At 37.7% G+C, this 22,711-nt stretch overlaps 2 protein-coding genes and 1 long non-coding RNA gene across 3 annotated transcripts; 2 read left to right on the top strand and 1 right to left on the bottom strand.

Annotated features, from left to right (window-relative positions):
• Positions 1–12,233: 12,233 nt before the first annotated feature.
• On the bottom strand, positions 12,234–15,829 carry LOC112186161. The gene is made up of 4 exons (XM_040514957.1): positions 14,209–15,829; positions 13,562–14,120; positions 12,734–13,095; positions 12,234–12,634 (listed from the first exon to the last, which is right to left on the bottom strand). Exons 1-4 carry the CDS (start codon positions 15,827–15,829, stop codon positions 12,234–12,236), a joined length of 2,943 nt encoding a protein of 980 aa, XP_040370891.1.
• Positions 15,830–17,620: 1,791 nt separating this feature from the next.
• Positions 17,621–19,479, top strand: LOC112188660 (protein ABCI12, chloroplastic). Its single transcript, XM_040514955.1, has 5 exons — positions 17,621–17,828; positions 18,002–18,238; positions 18,482–18,646; positions 18,797–18,907; positions 19,423–19,479. Exons 1-5 carry the CDS (start codon positions 17,706–17,708, stop codon positions 19,477–19,479), a joined length of 693 nt encoding a protein of 230 aa, XP_040370889.1. The 5' UTR covers positions 17,621–17,705.
• Positions 19,480–19,545: 66 nt separating this feature from the next.
• LOC121051842 lies at positions 19,546–20,542 on the top strand. Its single transcript, XR_005807169.1, has 3 exons — positions 19,546–19,626; positions 19,731–19,777; positions 20,457–20,542. It is a non-coding gene; the product is annotated as an uncharacterized LOC121051842 (long non-coding RNA).
• The last annotated feature ends 2,169 nt before the right edge of the window (positions 20,543–22,711 follow it).

The raw sequence follows: 22,711 nt of genomic DNA, 5'->3' as shown, positions 1-22,711 counted from the left end.
AGAGCACAACACACTCTTCATGTTTCGAGACCATATATGTAGACATCTCCCCCTCTGATTGATCTTTTGAGGAGAGTCAGTTGTTTGCTAATTTATGCTTGGTGTTGTCGCTTTTGATGTAGCCATGCTTCATTTGTTCAAAATAAGCAGCATTATCCTAAATGCTTGTAGGCTCATCTGTGGTAGACTTCAAATTAACCACAACTGTTCGAACATGCGTAACATATACATTCACGATCTTCTTCGTGAAGAGCAATAATCTCTGCATTGTTCGAAGATATAGCGACTAAGGTCTATTCTGTAGACCTCCAAGATATCACGATCTTACCCATGGTGAACACTTTACCAGTTTGGGAAGACCTTTGTATGGGTCAAGAGATACCCAATATCAGCATAACCTTCCAAAACACTAATGTCGTTTTGGGGTAGAGATAGAAAAAGCAGGCCAGCGTTTGTCGGCGTTTCTAGTGTGTGATGGGTCCGAATTCATCATCTTTCTATAGGGATAGAATAAGCCCATATCGATCGTACATCTCAAGTTATCGAAATATATCTTTTACACCAATCTAATGGCGTCGCGTTGGCGCAGAGCTATACCTTTAGCTAACCAGTTCATGGCAAAGTGAGATGTCCAGTCTTGTGCATTGAGCTAAGTACAATAATGCGCTTTATTGTACTTGAGTAAGGCACCTCAGCCTCTCTAGCACATCTTCGTCCGATTATCCATTTAGACGAAGAGGATCCTTTTCAGGATCAAGACTATGAATGATCATGGGGTGCTTGAAGGCTTGACCTTGTCAAAATGCCTAAGCATCTATCAACACGGTGCTCAAATTCAAAAAACGAGGCTTAATCGTGTTCCCCAAAAATCCTTCATCTCAAACTCGGATTTCAAGTGTTCAGCGGTTTCCCTTAATTCTTTAAGGGCTTCTAATGAAGATCATGTCCAACATGAAAACCGCGATAGAATCCGAAACTTGTTATGGAAACGCGCGGGCATATCCCTTCCCAATCAAGTAGTCACTTAAGTGAGCGTTTCAACTCTATTGCAAACGCGCTCCGTGGCCTAGAGCCACTTGATTTGGGTAAATAAAGTTTCACTATGAACTTTCATATATATTTCGTATCTCGATCCCCATAGAGATACGTAGTGACCACATTTATAAGCTGCATGTTCAGTTATTTGGAAACTACCAAACTGACAGGGTAGTGGATGTAATGTCATCCATTACGAGAGAATATGTCTCATCGTAGTTAATTCCAGTGCGTTTTGTGAGAAGCCTTGCGCCATAAGGCGAGATTGCCATCTCGTTTTCTCAACACGCTTTCTAACGAAGACCCATTAATCAATAGGTTTTATGTAAGGAGGTGTTGGCATCACTGGCTCAAAAACCTTCCTCTTCGTTTGATCTGGATCGCATCTTTCCATTTAGGCTAAATTTCTCTATGTTGGTATTCATGCTTCAACGGAGTGTGGTTCGATATCATCGGTTTCAACAAACTCATGTGCAACAGAATGCGCAACTACATCATCAATTATGATGGAGTTTCTTTTCCACGTCTCATGTACACTAGTGTAATTTCATAGAGCTCTATATTCTCAGGAATAGGTTCTGACGTTGAGGCGTCCCCCAACGATAACCATAATCTGGAAGATACTCATGAGACGGATGTTGAGTGTCGATGATCCAAGGATGCCAAAGTCTCCTTCGAATCCACTGGCTTCCCACGCATTCTAGCTGGGGCCATGGCCTATAACGCCAGAGTGCCACTTTCTATGGCATTGGTGCCTTGCCTACCTTTGTGTAGGGTGGCGCTACGTCCTCTTGTAGAGACGTCCTTCCTTGCAGGCATTTTTGCAGCAAATGTGTGTGATCTCGTCACTTCAATAGGTAGGGATTGAGATGAGACATAGTGGGGTCAAGATACGACTTTTCCTGTCGTTCCTGCTGAACATTCGTGTTCTTATCTCCCCCTAACGACGGGAAGACTGTCTCATCAAAGTGACATCCGTAAATCAAACGGTAAGGAGATCGCCTGGCAAGGGCATTAAGTGACGGACGATTGTTGGAGTCTCAAATCCAACCAAGTTGCTCACTTGTTTTTAAGGACCTGCCATAGGCGCTGTGGCGGCGCAATTGGCACATAAATGGCTCACATTGGCACATAAATGGCTCACTCGAATGTGCGTAAGTACAAAATATTTGTACCCAGTCACTAGCTGTAACGCAGGGATACATTGAGTGGCGGTAGGTCGTAGAGGAATTAGCATAGTTGTATGCGATATTGCATCACCCCAAGCAGATATAAGGAGATTGGTGCGCATTGCCAATGTCTTAACTACCATCGTAGTTATTTCCGCGAGACCATTTAGGTGTGTATATGGGAATGTGATGTCCAACATCACTCCCTTTGCAATAACCATCGAAAATCTTCGATGTATACTCACTAGCATAGTCAAAATACATTTGACTAAATAGGATGATCCGGGGAGTGAGCCCGTTGTCATATTTATATGTGCTATGAGTATAGCATAAGCAGCTTTTATAGATGGACAATGGCACAACACGTGATTAGTGTGTTTGCGTGTCAATCAACATCATGAAATATTCAAACGTCCGCAAGTTGGTTGAATAGGTCCATAAATATCACCTTGGGTTCTTTGTAAGAATGGTATATTTTCTTTAGTGTCCTTTGCATAGGATGGTCTCGATCCTATCTTTGCTAAAGAGCAAGCTTTGCAAAACGAAGTAACTCTTTGGACCAATCTTTGGTTCGTACTTCTTTTCGTTTTGAGGAATGGATGTCCGTGAAGTCTTTAATATACGGAACATCATATCACGACCTGGATATCCCAAACGGTCTTGCCAAAGCCTATATGTGTCAGAATCCCATAAGTCATCTCTTATGACATGGTTTGATTCAATGACTCGAATAGTGGTTGCATGCAACCCACTAGAGCGACACATAAGTTTCTCTAATACTTGTTTATGTCCGTAGTCATTAGAGGCGATGCAAAGGAACTTTTGTCCATTCTTACAATGTGTTTCCACATAAAAATCATTGGCTCTTATATCTTTCAAGTAATAAAGTTTGAAATTTAACACATGTCCATGACATTGAATAATAATGCGACACTTTATTAATAGCCAATGATTACATCAAAGTTTCCAAAGTCTGTTCCAAAATAAAATCAAATTTATACAAATTGTAATTGCTCAATCCGTTTGGTAATTCCATTGAAATATGACCAGGGAAGTAGAGAGATGTTGGTGGAGCGAGGCTCGCTTAAATACCCCGATCTCAATTACTTTCCTAGACATCATACTTTTTTGGGTACGCCACATGAGAAAGAGTCAATACAATTGTCATTTATTGACTAAGGCACATTTGCCGTTTTATTGGAAAATAGAAAGGACTATTCTAATCAAAGTCTGTGGCATCCTCGTGCTCTTCATTTACAGCTTTGAAGTCCTCAGTGGTGAGAGTGACATCTTCACCATCTTCATCTTCAGCAAGATTGGTTTCTTGCTCTCTCAATTGCCTATACTCCTTGTAGCTTGCAGCTAGTTTGGGTATTTGTATGGCATTGCTTGAACCAATGCTCAATTGATCCACATCGATGACATATGTCATTGTGGTTATCTCCCTTTATTTGAGGTGCAGGTTGTGCACGTTGTGGATATTTCCTGGTAGGGTTGCTGTTACTATCATGTCTCATAGTGCAACCTCCACGGCCCATGGTGTTGCCATATCCACCTCTCCCACGTGTGGAGTTTCCACCACGTGTTTCCGCTCTAAAGTTTGTGGTTTCCTTCCTTTATTGGGGCGGTTTATATGGACCCATTCGTCTTTCATATCCCCTGTTATTAGGGTACCGCTCCTTGTACCCTCTTTTGGGTGCATTATAATTCGCCTCACGAACGCTCTTGGTTCTTAATGGGCCATGAATTATAATTCTTTACGAGGATGTTGTCGTGCTTTTCAGCCACTGACATAACATTGATGATTTCATTAAACTCGTAATTCGTCCAGCATTGACTTCAGTGCGATATTGCTTTGATATCACAAGTGCTGTGACGGGGAAGGTGGAGAGAGTTTTCTCAATTAGTTCTTCTTCTGTGAGAGGTTTTTTACAGAACCTCAGCATGGCTTTGAGGCGAAGAGCTTTTGCAGTGAGATGGTTCTCAACGTTGGTTACCCAGCCATGGTATTCCGAGCTTGTTGAGTCAAGCATTGGATAGTCGAGTCTAGGTTCATTCGACATCCTAAAAGTAGGAAGAGAAGATATATTAGTTTCGGAGTTTAAACTTCCACGAAAAACTAAAATAATAAAATTTCCGAGCTATGCTACCAAGAAATTAATTTCCAAAAATATTTGGATTAGACCAAAACAATGATGTTTGCGGACGCTCTTAGTCCGAATATTATGAACACTCTTAGTTCATAGATTACGAACGCTCTTAGTCCGTTTAGCTTGAATCCCCACGATTCCGCTTTTAGTTGATAAATTGATACTTGCGGACGCTCTTAGTCCGAATATTATGAACACTCTTAGTTCATAGATTACGAACGCTCTTAGTTCGTTTAGCGTGAATTTCTATAATTCCGCTTTTTAATTGCAAGTTCCCGAAAAAGAAAAAGGAGGAGAAAAAATAAATAAAAACTCAAAAGTGGGAACCTTTAGTAAAGAATACCTTGAAATAGTATTGTCGGAAATGACCGAAAAGTTGCCCAAAAATCGCCGAAAAATGGTCGGAAAGTTGCCGGAAAAGTGTCCGGAAAGTCGCCGGAAAAATGCCTGGAAAGTCGCTGGAAAAGTGTCCGAGAAAGCTTCCGGAAAAGTGTCTGGAAAGTCGCCTGAAAAGTTGCTGGAAAAGTGTCCGGAAGTAGCCGGAAAAGTTAGGCTCGGCCGGAGGTGCTGCTTGCTTTTGGCGGAATAGTGAACATCTCAAAACAACTCCGATAAGGCTGAAATTCGGAGGTCAGATAGAATAGACAGAGATGAACAATTTTGATGAAGGAAGGATTTTGATCTGTGGTCCCGATCAAGATGTTTCGGGGCGTGCAAGCAGGCTGATCTGCACAGGAATGAGCGTGCTGAACAGCTCCCACTTCGAATGGTGTACAGGTCTCAAAACCACTCCAATAAGACTGAAATTTGGAGGTCAGATAGAAGAGACATAGATGAACAACATTTATGCAGAAAGTATTTTGATCAGAGGTTATGAACAAGATTTTTCGGGGTGTGCAAACAGGCTGATCTGCACAGGAACGAGCGCAGGGGCAGCGCACGGTATGGCTAGCAAGGGCTAGGAGCTCGTGCTGATAACGTGTTTAAGGACAAGCATATTAACAGAGAGAGAGAGAGAGTAATGTTGCAGAGAGAATGAGAATTCATGTGTGTTTATTCATCTCATACAATAGGGTATTTATAGGAATACATTTGAAGTGTGAGTGCTTAAAGAATAATACAACTTGATAGCATCTTCATTTGTAGCTTCACATTGTGGCTTGTGATGATGATGATTGCCATACTTGTTCCCTTTTGGTATAAAGCTTGTCACACAAGTCACTATACCTATCTATACACTCAAGCACCTATCTTATACATGATATAGACATTTATACTATGACTCATACATACTACAACATGAGTCATATATACTACAACATGATCATGTTTTTTTGTTTTTTTTTGTTTTTTGTGTGTGAACTATGAAAGCAGGCAGTGCCGGCCCTGAGGCTAGGCGAAGCAGGCCCAAGCCTAGGGCCTCATATTTTAGGGGCCTCAAAAATTTTTATTATGTAGGCCTGCAGATAAAAAAAAAAAAAAGGAATCAATCTAAACCACTTTGTGTCTTTGTACACGCAACATGGCCCTCTGTTTTCAATACTTCCATAGTTCCATCAGATTGAGACGCAAAGCAGCAGAGAGGAGATGATTTTCCTCTTTCTAAGTTCAAGTTTTTGAAGCTCTTTCTCAATCCAAGACAAAAATCCAATTGTGATTGAACATCTCATAAGGTTTCCTCGGTGGCTATCGAAAATCCAATTGTGATTGAGAGGATCAGATGAAAAAGTAAATTCAAGAGATTGAAGAGTTGGTATGATGCTGAGACTTTAGCAACATATAATCTTCAGAATTTTGAGTTATTGTTCGGTATGATTATATGGTATGAATTGTTACATGCTGTTAACAATGTCAGCAAAGTTCTGCAAACTGAAGATATGCATGTTGATACTGCCATCAAAGAATTGGAACGTCTTCTTTCCTTTCTTCAAAAGTTTAGAGAAACTGGATTTGAGGAGTCCTTGATTGACCCTAAAGAGATTGCAAGTGAGATGGGGATTGAACCGGTATTCATGGAAAAACGGACAATTCACAAAAAGAGACAATTTGGTGAAAGCTCTAGCGAAGCGGTGACACAATCAGCTGCAGAATCCTTTAAAGTCAACTATTTTCTCTACATAGTTGATCAAGCTATTTCTTCATTCAAAACCAGGTTAGCACAATTTCATTCAAATTTAATATAATCAGTTAATGAGCATGATGTTTTGAGCAAGCTGATGATCATGTACTGGTCACGTAACTGACCATGTAACTGACCAAGTAACTGTAACTGGTCACGTAACTGACCATGTAACTGACCATGTCACTGACCAAGTAACTGGTCATGTAACTGGTCACGTAACTAACCATATCACTGACCAAGTAACTGTAACTGGTCATGTAACTGGTCAAGTAACTGACCATGTCACTGACCAAGTAACTGTAACTGGTCACGTAACTGACCATGTCACCGACCAATTAACTGTAACTGGTCACGTAACTGACCATGTCACTGACCAAGTAACTGTGAGCACACTCTTGTATTACAAGATCATAGCTGTGAGTTTCTTCAAATTGAACAACTCTGTACCTACCACTTGATTTATCCAACTTAATGATATCTAAGCAGATTATAGCAAAGAGAATCCAAGCAGAGAAGCCGTTGTTTTGGGTGTGACATGTTTATATAGTTTATTGAACTTCATCTTCTTTTTTTCTAAACCATGTTTGAGCAATTTAAGACTTTTGAAGAGAATTTTGGGCTTTTGTTTGATTTGGACAAGTTAAGGTCTGCAGATAGAGATAGTTTGAAGAGTTTTTGTGCTAACCTTACAAATTTATTGAAGCATGGCGAGATTTCTGATCTTAATGAAGATGATCTATATCATGACTTACGAATGTTGAGTGAAGATTTACCCAATGAAACAAAAAGAGCTATTGATGTGTTGAATTATATAAAAGAAGTTGATGGCTGTTATCCAAATGCTTGGATTGCTTATAGGATTTTGCTAACTATACCAGTCACAGTTGCCTCTGCAGAAAGAAGTTTTTCAAAGTTGAAATTGATCAAATATTACCTTCGATCTACTATGTCACAAGAGAGATTGAGTGGTTTGGCTATGATATCTATTGAAAAAGATATTGTTGGAAAACTTGATTATGTAAATTTGATTAGTACCTTTACATCTAAAAATGCAAGACGAGTCATATTTCAGTGATACTTTGAAATTGAGATATTGTTTTCTTTTGTAATGTTTGAGCATTTATTTTGGGGCCTCAAATTTTTTCCCGCCTTGAGCCTCTAAACTCACAGGGCCGGCCCTAAGCAGGAATTAATGTGCTTTTCTTTTAAGTCGATCTGTGGTAAAATATGTAGCTATGGTGGCACAGGATAGCTGTTTGAGATAAGATTTTCATTTGAAGAAGGGTTTGATTGAATGTTTGGGATCTTTCTTATAGAACATAATCAACATATATAAAATGATACCTTGGTTTAAATGAGAAAGTAAATTTCAAGATTTGGAGTACTTACAAACAAAGTTTCATTCTGATTTCAACTTTTAGACTTCGTACACAGCACTTTTTAGTTTTTGTACAATCCGAGAGAAGTTCTGCAACTTTTCCGGGGAGTCACATGTTGCTGAACTTACTATTCCATGCAGGTTCTATCGCCCAAATACTATACATGTGGTCTTTCATATTCATTTATGACTCTTGAGACCTTGTGTATCTATACTACTGATTTGGATATAAGGGACATCCCAGGTATATCATGTTTATTCAAGAGCTCTCCAGCTATCCACACTCTTAACATTCATACTTGTCTCTTGCCCAAACACAGCGATGTAAGTTTTAGCATATTTTCTGCTTTAGAACTTTTCACATTTGTGCATTCGAACATATAACTAATAATGATTAAAATCTAGTTTCAGAGGCGGAACAATATTTGTTGGATGATGTCAATTGCACTTGGGAAAGTCAAGCTCAAACTTGGGTAAAATCCTCAAATGGTACCTGAGCCATTACGAAATGCACTTTTTGGTACCTACAAATTTTCAAGGGGTCTAGTAGTACCTGTAGTATCTCTCCATTAACCCTTTTAGTACTTCCGTCAATTATTCCGTTAAAGGAGGGATAAAATCGTAAAAATCCTATTTTTTACAAATTTTTTATAAAACTAAATTAAACTTGGTTAAAAAAAAGAGCTAGAATTGAATTTAATTAGTAAATATCTACATTTACCATTTACTTACTACTTCCATTGGTTAATCCTATTAATTGTTTGAGAAAAAATCATCTCATTAGTTAACCAAATGAATATATATTAATTTTTATAAAAAATAACTAAACACAAACAAAATACTTAAATTAATTACCCCAAGTAACCCGAGAATAGGGAAGAACGGATTGGGTATTATTTTTATTTTTTATGTGTCAAATTACTTTTTAATTATAGACCTTCAATATATTTAATACTATAATTCTAGATATGAATGAAAATACTATTTTACCCTTGTTATTTTACTCACATGAGTCTCACATGGCTGCCACGTAGGCCTATTTAACGGAATAATAGACGGATATACCATAGGGGCTAACGGAGGAATAGTGCAGGTACCACTAGACTCTCTACAAAATTATAGGTACTAAAAAGTGCATTTCGTGATAATTCAGATACAATTTGAGGATTTTACCCCTCAAACTTTTATTCCCTTTCTGTGTCACCTAAAGACGGTTAAGATTCAGATTAATCAGGATGCTTTTCTTGGTTTGATCAGTGAGAGAGTGATTAATTTCACAAGATTTTTGCTTGAATATGGTAGTGTGTTCTTAGTTCTTGGAGCCCCAATTGTCTACCTCTTTTGAAAGATACAATTGGCCGGTTTACTAGAGGGACTTTCTCGTGCATCTGCCAATGTTAAAGTCTCAGTTTTCTGATGATCGACTATATATTTAAATGATTTTTTGGTTCATATGAAGGCATTGCCCATGCTTTTATATACACGTTCATTTTGTTTTTCTTTTTGCAGCAAAATCATGTCCTGGATAGTGTCACTTAAATAGTAAATCAGTCCATGCATGTAATTTTTTAAGAGAATGAATCATTCTTATAAATGAATCAACTGTAACGGTCGAAATAGTACATCCGCCAAAATAGACATAAACATAGGCTTACACCTAAAATGATAAACAAACTACTTCATAGACAATAAATCACAAAGTCTAAATCTAACAAAAGAAAACTTCACCTTCAAAAGAACATATAAGTTGTTATCTACTTCTCACCGAGCACGCAATTGTGGTACGAAAAATAAATAACACTTTTCAAAACACTCATAAAAGATCTTCAGTTACGCTAGACCAGACACCTCGACCCAACTAAACCAGAACAATCACCTCCCCCTTGAAACTAGGCTCAAAGCCCCAATTTCAAGAGGCGGCTACATGGGCCCACTCCAGCACCATCAACACTTTTTTCTTTTTTAACCAGCACCATCAACACAGACGTCTGGAGAGCGACCTCCCCCGCAGACAATGCTTAGCGACTAGAAGGAAAGCCGACCAGACTGGATCGACGACGTCGATGCTTTGAACCAGTGGGCGGCGTTGGGTGGGAATGTAGATGGTGAGCTGGAACCGCGACGGAAGCGATGGAGGCAAGGAAAACTGGAAGTCGCGCCGGAAGCGGTGGGACTAGAGCAAGGGATGGAAGCCGCGACGGTGGAGACTAGAGCAAACGAATTGCTCTGCTGGAAGCCGCGACGAGGCGATGGAGGCTAGAGCAGAGGAACTACTCTGCTCGAAGGTTTCGAAACTTCCTTTTCTTTTTTCTCCATGCATGTAATTCATTTTACTGCAAACGTCAGAAATATTATTGTTTTATTTAACCTCTGGATCGATCATTAGCCATATTGCAATGCAAGTAAGACAGCAAAGCTAGTTGTGGCTTTATTGTGGGTCACTATTCACTAACATATATTATAACATCCTATATTACATATCAACAATGACTGCTCATCTCCATGTACTGGAAGCTGCAAAACAGTACAAATATGGAGTTCAGATCGACAAAATAGTTAGCTAAGGAGATGTGATTGTTACTAATTTATAGGGTAATTATTTGTTTGAGAAAGAGTCCGAGTAGTTGTGTGACTTGTGTCAGCACCAATATGCCAAGCAAAGTAAGCAAGAAGAGACTTTCCATTAGCATACGAAACCTTGGACCTAATACTATGCGTATCATCGTAACCAATCCAAGTCCTTCCATTGTAGCAATATTTACTGACCAGCATGTATGATACGCCTCCTATTCCGATTGTAGCGCTGGTCTCCAGCCCCGATACCCGAGCGATCAGCCTGAGCGAAAAATCCATGGTTGTTAGGGTTTAACCATTTTCAAGCGAACCCGTAAAACGGAAGACCAATAGCTATATCTTCTTGGTTGAGACTCGCGTCGTTGATCCATGACACGATTCTGGCGTCTCCGTTGATGAGACTGGTTGATCCACCGTTGTATAATGCAGCTGGTGGATAAGTGTTGGTTTGCCTTTTGCAGAGCTAGGGCTGTACTAGTGATACGTCATGATGTTGATCCAGTCTAGGCTGCTTGAAACGGCCTGGAATGGATAGTTTACATTGCAGTAATCCGCACTGCCACTACTAGAGAAAACCCATTCAGAGACAAATTGATATTGTCTCTAATAGCTGAGAATTGGTCCCCTAAAAAAATTTGAGACGGAATCGTTTTGTGGCTAAAGTCGTCTCCTAAAGCTCGTCCCAAATTGTTTAAGGCAACGACCGATAAATTCCGTCTCCTAATGAATTTGGAGAAGAAATAAAAATTGTCCCCTATTCAATGAAATTTCATCCCCAATTCTCATTGAGCATTGAGAGAATGGAGGGAAAATAAAATAAATTGGCGCCAATCAGAGGAATAGGGGACAAACTCACTTCGTCTCCTTTTATTTTCAAAATTCAAATTTTTTCCGAATTTAATGGCGCCAATTAGACAAATAGGGGACGAAACTCACTCCGTCTCCTTTTATTCATATTTTTTTTTCAAATTTAATGGCGCCAATCGGACAAATAGGAGACGAAACTCACTCCGTCTCCTTTTCTTCAAATTAAAAAATAAAATTCAAATTTAATGGCGCCAATCGGACAAATAGGGGACGAAACACACTCCGTCTCCTTTTATTTTTTTATTTTATATTTTAAATTTAATGGTGCCAATCAAACTAATAGGGGACGAAACTCACTTCGTCTCCTTTTATTCTCAAATTTTAAATTATTTTTAAATTTAATTTTTATTTTTAATAAATTATTGAATTATATTAGACAACAAATCTAATGGTTGTCGCCAATTATATAAATAGAATTTGTTTTTACCAAAAATTTGAATTTATTATGGATAATAGTAATAAACAGAGCCTAACATCAACTTTTTTTTCAAATCCAACAAACATGAACAAATTGAGCACTTTCATAGTATGCTTCACAAGTCTTCAACTATAAATAATATCTGTAACAAATTAAGATCAATAATGCAGACGGCTTTTGATGGAGAACCAGAGGCATACGGACAATCCTTAAACATGTGTCTGATCAGTATACCTGCACCAAAAGCTTTAATCATAAAATACCACTGACTCCAAGAAAATTCATGAAACTGAGGAGATGAAAATATATGTTGGACCTTAATAAAGGAATATTGAAAGGAGTAAACCCTTAGTGTCTAATTTTCAATGTGCATTACATCTAGGTTAACAGTAATATATAATTATGATAACGACCGAAAGATATTTAATTATGAATTAGGAAGGCATAACCATATAGAGAAAAGTAACTAATGATGATTTGCATGCACTTATTGAGCCACGTACATTTAAAATTGTTTACCTTAATCCAAGTCACTGTATCCATCACTTTCTCGAGTGTTATCTTCATCTCCTGATAGTAATTCCTCTTGTAGGGGATTATCATCGATAAAATCATCATCACTTATGTTGCTTTGTTCAATATCTTTGCTACTCAAACCAACAATTTCAGGTTCGACATCTCTTCTACAAAGTGTTGGCATTGAATTAACATTCTCTTCAATGGGATGAGTGATATTGCTAGCCTCTTCTTCTTGGTCTACTCCATCAACATAACTTGTTTCGGTATCATGAGATTCTTCATTCTCAAGCACATCCCATATATGTCTGTGTCGAATCTTTTGAATGACTTTCCAACCAGCACCTAACTTCAGATCATCAAGGTAAAACACTTGTTGTGCTTGCTTTGCAAGTATATACGGATCTTTTACATACCATTTATCGTTTACATTCAACGATGTCAAATGGTAATCACAAATGGTTCTTCTTCTCTTCTTGGTATTTATTGTACTAAACCACTCACCTTTGAATAGAAAAACTGAATAGCCGTACGGAAAGTCTAATTTGACGATGCTAACCAACTGCCCGTAAAAGTCACTTTCACTGTTATTATGTGATCCTGGAACCATGATCCCACTATTCTGCATTGTTCTGGTTTGCTCGAGCTGTTTGACATGCCATCGAACACCATTTGCATTACAAATCGTGTAGGTACCAACACTATCCTCTGGACCAAATGCTAATGCATATAATTCTTTGGTCACATCACTTGAACCCAGGTTATATAATTCTGTAATATGAGTCTTGAACCATGAAGGAAACTGATCTCTTTGTCTCTCTTCTAGCTTGACTGGACTCTCTCTTTTCAAAATTTCATAATGTTGACTACATACACATAAATGAAAAGTGTTATTAAATATATAAGCAAAACATAAAATTGATAATAAATAAAAACTTAATCACTCACATTTTAAAGGGTTCAACTTCATCACAATTGTCTAAGATATACCAATAAGCAGGTTCCTTCTCTTCATCTGACCAATCAACCATTTTGTACCCACCTAGTGGTCGTACATTTTGAGCAAAAACCGACAACGTTGCAGTTGTTTCACCCCCATCATAATTTCGTTCAGGTCGAGTGAAAACCGTCTCAATATCATTTAGATACATTGAGCAAAAGGTTAGTGACTCTTCTGCAATATAACCCTCAGCAATAGAACCTTCGGGTCGAGCTCTATTACGTACGTAATCCTGTAAATCCCCAAGTTTCCTACCAAGTAGATAGTAATGTGATAGTCAATAAATATTAGAATAAATCAATAAAAAAACAAGCAAGAATAATTTTTATTACCTTTCTATTGGAAACATCCATCTATATCCAACTGGTCCTGCAATTTTGGCTTCTTGTGGCAAATGCACAGCTAAGTGGATCATAATGTCGAAGAATGCAGGCGGGAATATCTGCTCAAGCTTGCATAAAATAACCACAATGTCACGCTGCAATCGGTCTAAGTCTGCTACCTTTAATGTTTTTGCACAAATCTGTTCAAAGAAACTTGCTAATTCAACTATAGGATCACAAACATCTTTGCTCAAGAATGGCAGAATTCCAACTGGAAGTAGTCGTTGTAGCAACACATGGCAATCATGAGTCTTTAAACCTGTGATTTTCTCATCTTTAACATTTCGAGATATATTGGATACATACCCATCAGGAAATGTTGTAGTGCTCATCCATTCACAGAATTGTAGTCGTTGTGGTGGAGTTATAGTATAGTAGGCAAGGCGCTTCTTGAACTTTTCACCGTGCTTTTCTAGATGCAAGCTCTCACGTATTCCCATGTCTTGCAAATCTAATCGAGCTTTAATTGTATCTTTGGATTTATCTAAGCCCAACAACGTTCCAACAACTGCATCACATACATTTTTTTCAATGTGCATTACATCTAGGTTGTGTCTAATTTTCAACTTGGACCAATACTCCAACTCAAATTATACTCTTCTTTGTCCAATTCAGTTCAACTGCTAATCGCTTCCTATTCTTATCAGGGTTATCTTTGTGTTTACCCGGCCTACAAGGTCGAAGCTGAGTAAGCTGAAGTAATACGTCATCACCAGACAACTCTTTTGGAGGTCTTCTTGTCTCAACTTCATTATTGAATAATTCTGGAAGTTTGCGCCATGGATGATTTTTTCTCAACCAGGAACGATGCGCCATGTAACAAATTTTACTCCTTAGAGGCTGAGATCTGGTATCTTTATTACACACAGGACATGCCAGAAAACCCTTAGTGCTCCAACCAGATAAATTGGCATAAGCTGGAAAGTCATTAATGGTCCACAGCACAGCAGCTTTTAAGATAAAACTAGAATCGGTAGATTTATCATAAGTTTGAACACCAATTTCCCACAACTCCTTCAGTTCATCAATCAAGGGACGCAAAAAGACATCAATGTCTTTACCTGGTGCACTCGGCCCCGGAATTAGCAAAGTCATCATCGAGAATTGGCTTTTCATACACATCCAAGGCGGTAAATTATATGGAACCACTATTACTGGCCACATACTATAAGAAAGACTCATGTTTCCAAATGGATTAAATCCATCAGTTGCAAGGCCTAATCTGACATTTCGTGACTCTCCTGCAAAGTTCGGATACATTCTATCAAATTCCTTCCATGCAATAGAATCCGCCGGATGACTCAGAGTACCAGCTACATCCTTCCTTTTATCACTGTGCCACCTCATATTAATAGCCGTATGTTTTGACAAAAACAACCTCTGTAATCTGGGCTTTAATGGAAAATAGCGTAGCACTTTTTGGGGGATCTTTTTTTTCTTTTTCCCATTATCTGAATCAACAGTAGGCTTATATCTTGACTCATTACACACCGGACATTTTTCTTTGTCTTCATGCTCCTTGTAAAATAATACACAATCATGCTTACAAGCATCAATTTTCTCATATCCTAAACCCAAACTTTTCAACATCTTATTCGCAGCATAGAATGATGGTGGAATGTTATTTGGCTTCGGACAGCACAGACTTAATATCTCTAACAACATATCAAAAGACTTATTAGTCCAATGATTGAGGACTTTGCAATGCATCAGCTTTACCATAGCCGTTAAAACACTAAATTGAGAACCAGGGAAGAACTCTCTTTCAGCTTCAGCAAGCAATTTTTCATACTTATCAGCTTCTACCCTATGCATATTGGACCCATCATCCACCTCAGCATGTTCTTGACTACTTCCCAATGAATCATCATCCCCCTCTAAGTCTTGATCCGTTTGATTTTCTTGTGGGAATACATCATTCAAAATATCAAACACATCATCATTGGGTCCACGCTCCTCTTGACCGACATCCATTTGCGGTGTCTTTGTTTCTCCATGTTCAGTCCATTTCTCATAAGTCACTGCCATCCCATTCTTAGCCAAATGGTATCTTATAACTGAAAGAGAATGTGGTTCATAATTCTGACACTTAACACAAGGACATAATGTCTCATTATTTGCATTCAAATGATGTTTTGCAACATCAATGAAAGACTTAATACCATCCTTGTATTCTTGGCTGAGTTTGTTTTTGGAATGAATCCACTCTCTATTCATTTTGGATCCCCTGACATTTACAAACAAACACTACCCTATAAATTAGGTGAGAAGTAACTCCTCAAATACAAATTTGTGTGAGGAGAAATCTCTCATCTCCTAAAAGAGAATCTGGGTGAGAAATATTCCTTTCGAAGGAAATCCGAGTGAAGAGTGGAATTGAAGTGAGGAGAAATCTTCTCAAAGAAAATCTGAGTGAAGAGTATTCCCTTTGAGGGAAATCCGAGTGAAGAGTGGAGTCCAGGTGAGGAGAAATCTCCTAAAACAGAATCTAGGTGAGGAGTATTCTTTTTAAGGGAAATCCCACTACAAAAAAGAATTCAATTAGCTTCACCAGTTAGCGTCGGCGTTAGAATGCCGTCGCCATTGATCAAAAATTTGCTACGGCAAATGCCGCGTCGCAAAGAGAAAAATTATTTGCCACGGCAAGGCGTCGCCGTCGCATAAATGTACCTTCAATTGCTACGGCATATTTTTTCCGTCGCTAAATTTCTCTACTTTTAACTACGGTAGAATGTGCCGTCGTGTATTTTCCTTTTATACATTTTTTTTTTTTTGACTTTTGGATGAATATAGGTGCCAAAATTAAACATGTCAGCAAAAACTTTGAGTTCATGAACATTGTTCTTGTTCCCGCTCCCTCCATCTGCTATTTCCCGCTCCCTCCATCCAGTCCCGACAACGAAGTCAACCATAGCAATCTGCGAAGTCGACATCTGCTAGTTCAGCTCCACCTCCTTCCTATTTTTCTTCTTCCTCCCAAAACCCCAAACTTCACTCCCCTTCGTTCATTCAACAACAACAACAACAAAACCCTTATTTCTGTAAACCCTAAATCAAGCTTCCGAATTAGAGCTTCCGCCGCCAGCGATAATAGCCAACCGCTGTGGTGGGCGAACCTGTTGCCCGCCCAAGCTTTGAGATCCGATAAAGTTCTCAGATTGATCTCCGGTGCCACCGCTAGCCCCATTGGCCAGTACGTGTCGGAACCCGTCACTTTTCTTCATTCTCTCGACCCCATAGTCAAATTGGTATGCTCTATTTTGATGGGTAATGCTTGGTTTTTGATTCTATTTGGTGGGTTTGGTCTAATTTTGGTTTTGCAGGTTTTTGACTGTTTAAGTTTTGGTGATAGAATTTGGTTTGTGGGTTTTGGGTATTGTCGGTTTGTTCTTCACGATAGAGTTTCACATTTTACTAGTTTGATCTGCTTATGATAAGAAACTGTTCCTTTTGATTTTCTAAGTGTAGAAAGATATCAGAAATAGTAAGGTAACTCTTGTAATAGGGTACAACTTGGGTCTTCTGAACTTTACATGTTTTTAGAAAGAAATTAAATGAAAGAATGTATTCTTTTCATGTTCTGGTGAAGCAAATAGAGAGTTACTGAATATATAAAGGCTTCCTTAGTATCCTAGTTGTAGTTTAAGTGGTGAACTTGGAGAAGTTTAGTGACATCTTATTAGCATGTTGCAAGTGCCCCCTAAAATTTGAGATGATAGAGTGGAACCGGTTCTGTCTTATACACTTCAGATCACCAAAGATAAGTTATTTATTGAATTTGCTGACTTGCAGACCTTGTGGTCCTTCTCTGTTTAACTATAAAGTAACTTTTTTCAAGGTAAAAACATCATTCTAAAGTAATTGTCAGTTGAGCAAAAAATAGTTATTGAAAATGGACTATCAATCTATTGATAATGATAAGCTTATGCATGCTGGAGAATTATCTGTTCTTAAATGCCTATTTGTTGTGACATCTCCCTTTTGGTAAACTTGCTTGACAAGCATTGTATTGAAACTGTACACATCTTTACTCCCTGTATATTCTGTTTTATAACAGTTTTAGATACAATATTGATATACTGTCATCTTGATCATGAAGGTTTGGCTTTTGGCTCTAGTTGTGTTACCAGCGAGGTCACACATAATACTTCGTTTTGGATTAGTTGTTTACTTGGCCATTTTGTCAATATGGGTTCTGCCGAGACATGCGTGGATGGTAAGTAACTAAGCACAATCGTTTTTCTAGTTCTGATTTGGTCTAAATTTCATTTGAATTATATTAATAGGGCCTTAGTGATGCATCCTGCATCTCTTTCTATTTTTTGCTTTTTAAATTTATTTATGAATAAATAGTCCTGTTCTAATGCAGGAAGTTTTTCTTGGTTGCAGGATCAATTGGGAAGAGTGTCTTTAATTTCTGGACTTTTGTTCATTATGCTAGGGCTGGGTGTAGATGGCGCACCAGCCCTTGTTCAGTTGAGAACTCCTCCTCCTGCAATCACAGGATTATCAAATCTTCCTGCATCTCTGGCAGGCTACTCATATTTAATTTTTAAGCTAGGACCAATACAGTTTACAAGGAAGGGCTTGTCTGTAGCAAGCACAGCTGCTTGTTTAACCTTTACGGTAAGTTATTTCTATCTGGCACACCTTTTTCCTTTCATATAGTAAGGACATGCTTAGTTGCTGATTGATCTGAAACAAATCAAATGGAGTGGTAAAACTTAAAACAAGAACGGGCATATATATAGTTATTTTAATTATACAATTCATAAGAAGCAAAGTTGTTTACCAGATACATGTGTAAGTATTCAAATTGAATACAAGCTTTTGATTATTCTGAAAACTAGGGCTCATTTTTTGTGAAAGGTTTTCCAAAGTGCGAGCCTTTGTCAAACAACCACAACCCCTGAAGAACTTGCATTTGCCTTGCGGTGGTTTATGCTCCCTTTGACAAATCTTGGAGTTCCAGTGGCTGAAGTTATTCTTACACTCATGCTTTCGTTGAGGTTCATCAGTCTTGTGTTTGATGAGGTATGATAGTTGGTCAACAGTCTTTATTTTAATTTTAAAGATGATTTGAATTTATTTTTTTGATAGAACACTGATGTTGATTTAGTTCTAAAATACACTCAAATTGATATGTACCCTGTTTGCAATATACTTATAACAATTTGTTGGTAGGTTCGTAATGTTGCATTGGGGATTGTATCTCGTAGGATAGACTGGCAACAGTTAACAATGGTGGAGACAATTGATGGTAAAGCCTCTATTGCATTTGTATGGGAAGTCATTGTTCATTTTTTTTTCCTACTAGTTCTCTTCTTCTCAATTTTAGCAATAAAAATCAAATCTGAGTTAGGTTTTTCAAAACCGGAATAGTTTCCGCGGCTAAATTTCATCATTAAATTTGTATGCTATTTGGTTGGTACATCTTACAAGTGCTTTCTCTTCTTGTTTTCGGATTTCAACAAGCAAATTCTGGCATATATCAAATGTCATTTTAGCTCCCCAGTCTGACACCTTGTATTTCATGAACTATGTGCTATGTTAAAGATGTGTCATTTGTGTTAAAGTCAGTAGTTATGGTATGCTTAGAGTGGAACCGGTTCCGTCTTATACACTTCAGATCACCAAAGATAAGTTATTTATTGAATTTGCTGACTCGCAGACCTTGTGGTCCTTCTCTGTTTAACTATAAAGTAACTTATTTCAAGGTAAAAACATCATTCTAAAGTAATTGTCAGTCGAGCAAAAAATAGTTCTTGAAAATGGACTATCAATCTATTGATAATGATAAGGTTATGCAGGCTGGAGAATTATCTGTTCTTAAATGCCTATTTGTTGTGACATCTCCCTTTTGGTAAACTTGCTTGACAAACATTGTATTGAAACTGTACACATCTTTACTTCCTGTATATTCTGCTCATGCAGGGTATCAGTCTCTTTGCATCTGTTGCTGCAACTCTTGGACTAAAATATTGCTCGAGTCTGCTTGAGAACTGATCTCAAAGGTAAGCGATCCATATTGGGTAAGTTTGAAAATTTTACTTTTTTTTTGTTGTTGTGAATTTATTTAATTTGCTGGCATTTTGTTTTGGTTTTGAATAAGGAGTAGTTTAGAGAGAAGCACAGAAACATTGCCTCAACAAATCAGTCTCTGCTGTAAGTGAATCTCATTTCCTAGATCTGCATGCTCAATTCTTCTTGATATGATTTTTTTTTTGGTTGCTTTGCAGAAATGTTAGTGTTGGTCCATAAATATGTCAAGTTGTTAGTCAATTTATGATTCATAAATTGGAACTTATGCATATATCAGGATTACCCAAGCAATTAAAGTTGTTAGTCAATTAAAGTTGTTAGTCAATTAATATCATTTGAGTCCATTACAACTTTTTTGTTTTGTTCCTGCACTCCAGACCTCAAGATTATAGCTTTTGTCTTGTTCAGTTTTGATTACAATTGATTAAAACCTCATGATAAATCCCAAAAGCCACCGCTGCATGACAAAGTTTCATTTATGCAAACAAGAGTCCAGAAGATTTTGACAAGAAGCCATTATATTTGGCTAGTGCATGATTCCATTTCTTATCTGCTAAGTGCTAACACCACCACCACAAGTAGCCAAAAGTTTTATTTTTAATTATCTCTTAGCAAAATAAAAGCTCTCAATTGCTTTTAACTTCACCCATGGCAGCAACGAAGACATGTATAACTTCAAAAAATGAAAACAAAAAGTCTAGAATTATGAGATTGATAAGTAGTTCATTTCATATCTAATTGTATCTAGTCACAAACTCGTACTGCATCATATCTAATTATCTTGTTAGTTCAATTTTGTTAGTTTGGAATGAAGAAAGTGATGGAATCGGACTGGTTTGAAATACTTGCTTGCTATACTCATCTGACTAGTTTGCTTGCTTGGGGAAGATGGTCATGGTTATTGTCGTACCTATGGTTCTACTGTGCATCACAGTTTGGTGTATCCACAGGAATCAATGCCTTCTCATAAGACCAATGACCTCATACAGAAAATAACTGAAGAGGTTACAGAGAAAGTGAAAGAGGCTTTCACAAGGAAGATGCAGGACCAATTAGATATGCTTCAAGCTCGGATTAGCTTTTTAGAGAGCAATGAGGGGCAAAACAGAAATCCATGTGGACAGGTTGGTACACAAATCCATAATATTATTTGTTACAACAATTGACTATTTTTATCTTCGACAAATTTGTTTATATACATGTTTGTGTATATATATGCATGATTATGTAAATATTGAATGTGTATAAAACGATCTGTGGAGATATTGAGATTGCTAGCTCAGATAGGTTGCAGACTTGGTTGCAGTTTTGGTTGTTGATTTTGAGTTTATGAACAAACTATGTTAGCTTTAGGTTTTTCATATGGCTGAGAGGATAAAGTATGAGTCTAATATCATTTCAATATCGTTTATGGTATGACAGTTGATGAAACTCTTGCTGCAAGTTGAATTGTTTTTTTTCCCAGTTTTGAAGAAAGAAAGGGAAGTTGTGTTTGTGTGCTTCAATGATTTTGTATCATCTATTATGTGTCAAATGTTTCATAACAAATGCATGTTATATGAGTATGGAGTAAGCCAAAACCATCATGTTCTGTAGCCAAAATCATCATGTTCTATTACCAATATCATGAGGATTACCTTCATGCAGTAGTTCTTTAACAAATAACAAATACATGTTTCTGACACTTTCTGTTTTCGATTAAAAATGGAGGAGGAAAAAAAAAACAGTCCAGATTACTTGTAGGTTGTTCAATGCTACACATTGGGCTCATTACTAAAAGGCTATTGATAATAGACCGTACACAATTATATGACTTGAGATTTATATGTAACAGTTGATCCTTATCAGTATTAGGATAAAATCCCAGATTTTGAATTCAAACTACATGTGATAGTATCCGATCTATTCATGTTTCATTTTCATGTGAATCCGGTTTGATATTTGTAGACTTGTACATTATGTGATAGGTTCAAGATGCAACTAGTGGCCATGAAGTTAGAAGGGAGTCCATAGGAGAAGGAGTTCATCCACATTCAACTAGTAATCAAGAAATTGATCATGCTCCAGTACTCACCAAGCCCCTCTAGTTAATGATAACTAGTATTGTGGTCAAGGATGCTTTTGAACAATATTAAGTTTGGCAATGTTTCCTTTCAGTTATCAAGTATGGTAGGACCTTATAATTATGAAATGTGGTTGGTTTGGTTTGTTGGTAATGAAGTATAACTTGGCACTTATCTTTTGATTATATAATTTCAGTTGTGAGATACTATGATTGAAGTGATTGTTTTGATGCTTTATATTGTTTTACTATATCTTTTGATTAGGTGTGTAAAACGGCAGAAAACATTTTGGTTTCAAAAAAATTGGGTGGCCAATTAGTTGCGACGGTCATTAGCTGTTGCTAAAGCTTCATATGAAAAATACTTGAGGTGGCGACGGCAATGACGCCGTCGCAATTATGGAGGGAAAATCAATTTCCAACCTATTTCTAATAAATTTGGAGGGAAAATTTCTGGAAAAAAAAATATTTGAAAAAATAATTTGTTGCAAGCAACGACATCTGTCGTAGCAAATAGGTTACTTGCGACGGCGTTTTCAGTCGCTACATGCCGTCGCCTAATAAGCGACCAATGGATTGCTACGCTCGTTGCCGTAGCTAAATCTTGTTGCGACGGCGTTTTGCCGTAGCCACGACCAATGGCGACGCCACCAACAACAACGGTGTATTTGCCGTCGCCTAGCCGTCGCCATTGGTGTTTTGCGACGGCAATCAGACTTTCTGCGACGGTACAAAGCCGTGGCAAAATGAATTCTTTTTTGTAGTGTCCGAGTGAGGAGTGAAATCCAGTTGAAGAGAAATTCCCTCAAGACGAATTTGGGTGAGGAGAATTCATGATGAAGCAATTTTAGCAAAAGAAAATAAACTTGATGAAGCCATGTCTCAAAAAGTAACTCATTGTAATTTAAAAACTTGATGGAACCACCTATAGTATCTTTTTAGACGTAAATGAAGTTAACATTCATATTTTGTTATATGTAAATCTAATATGTTGA

Source organism: Rosa chinensis, chromosome 2 (genome assembly GCF_002994745.2).
Source record: "Rosa chinensis cultivar Old Blush chromosome 2, RchiOBHm-V2, whole genome shotgun sequence".
Classification (NCBI taxonomy): Eukaryota; Viridiplantae; Streptophyta; class Magnoliopsida; order Rosales; family Rosaceae; genus Rosa; species Rosa chinensis.
The sequence above is the reverse complement of the archived record's forward strand: the minus strand, read 5'-3'. Positions and strand labels throughout refer to the sequence as shown.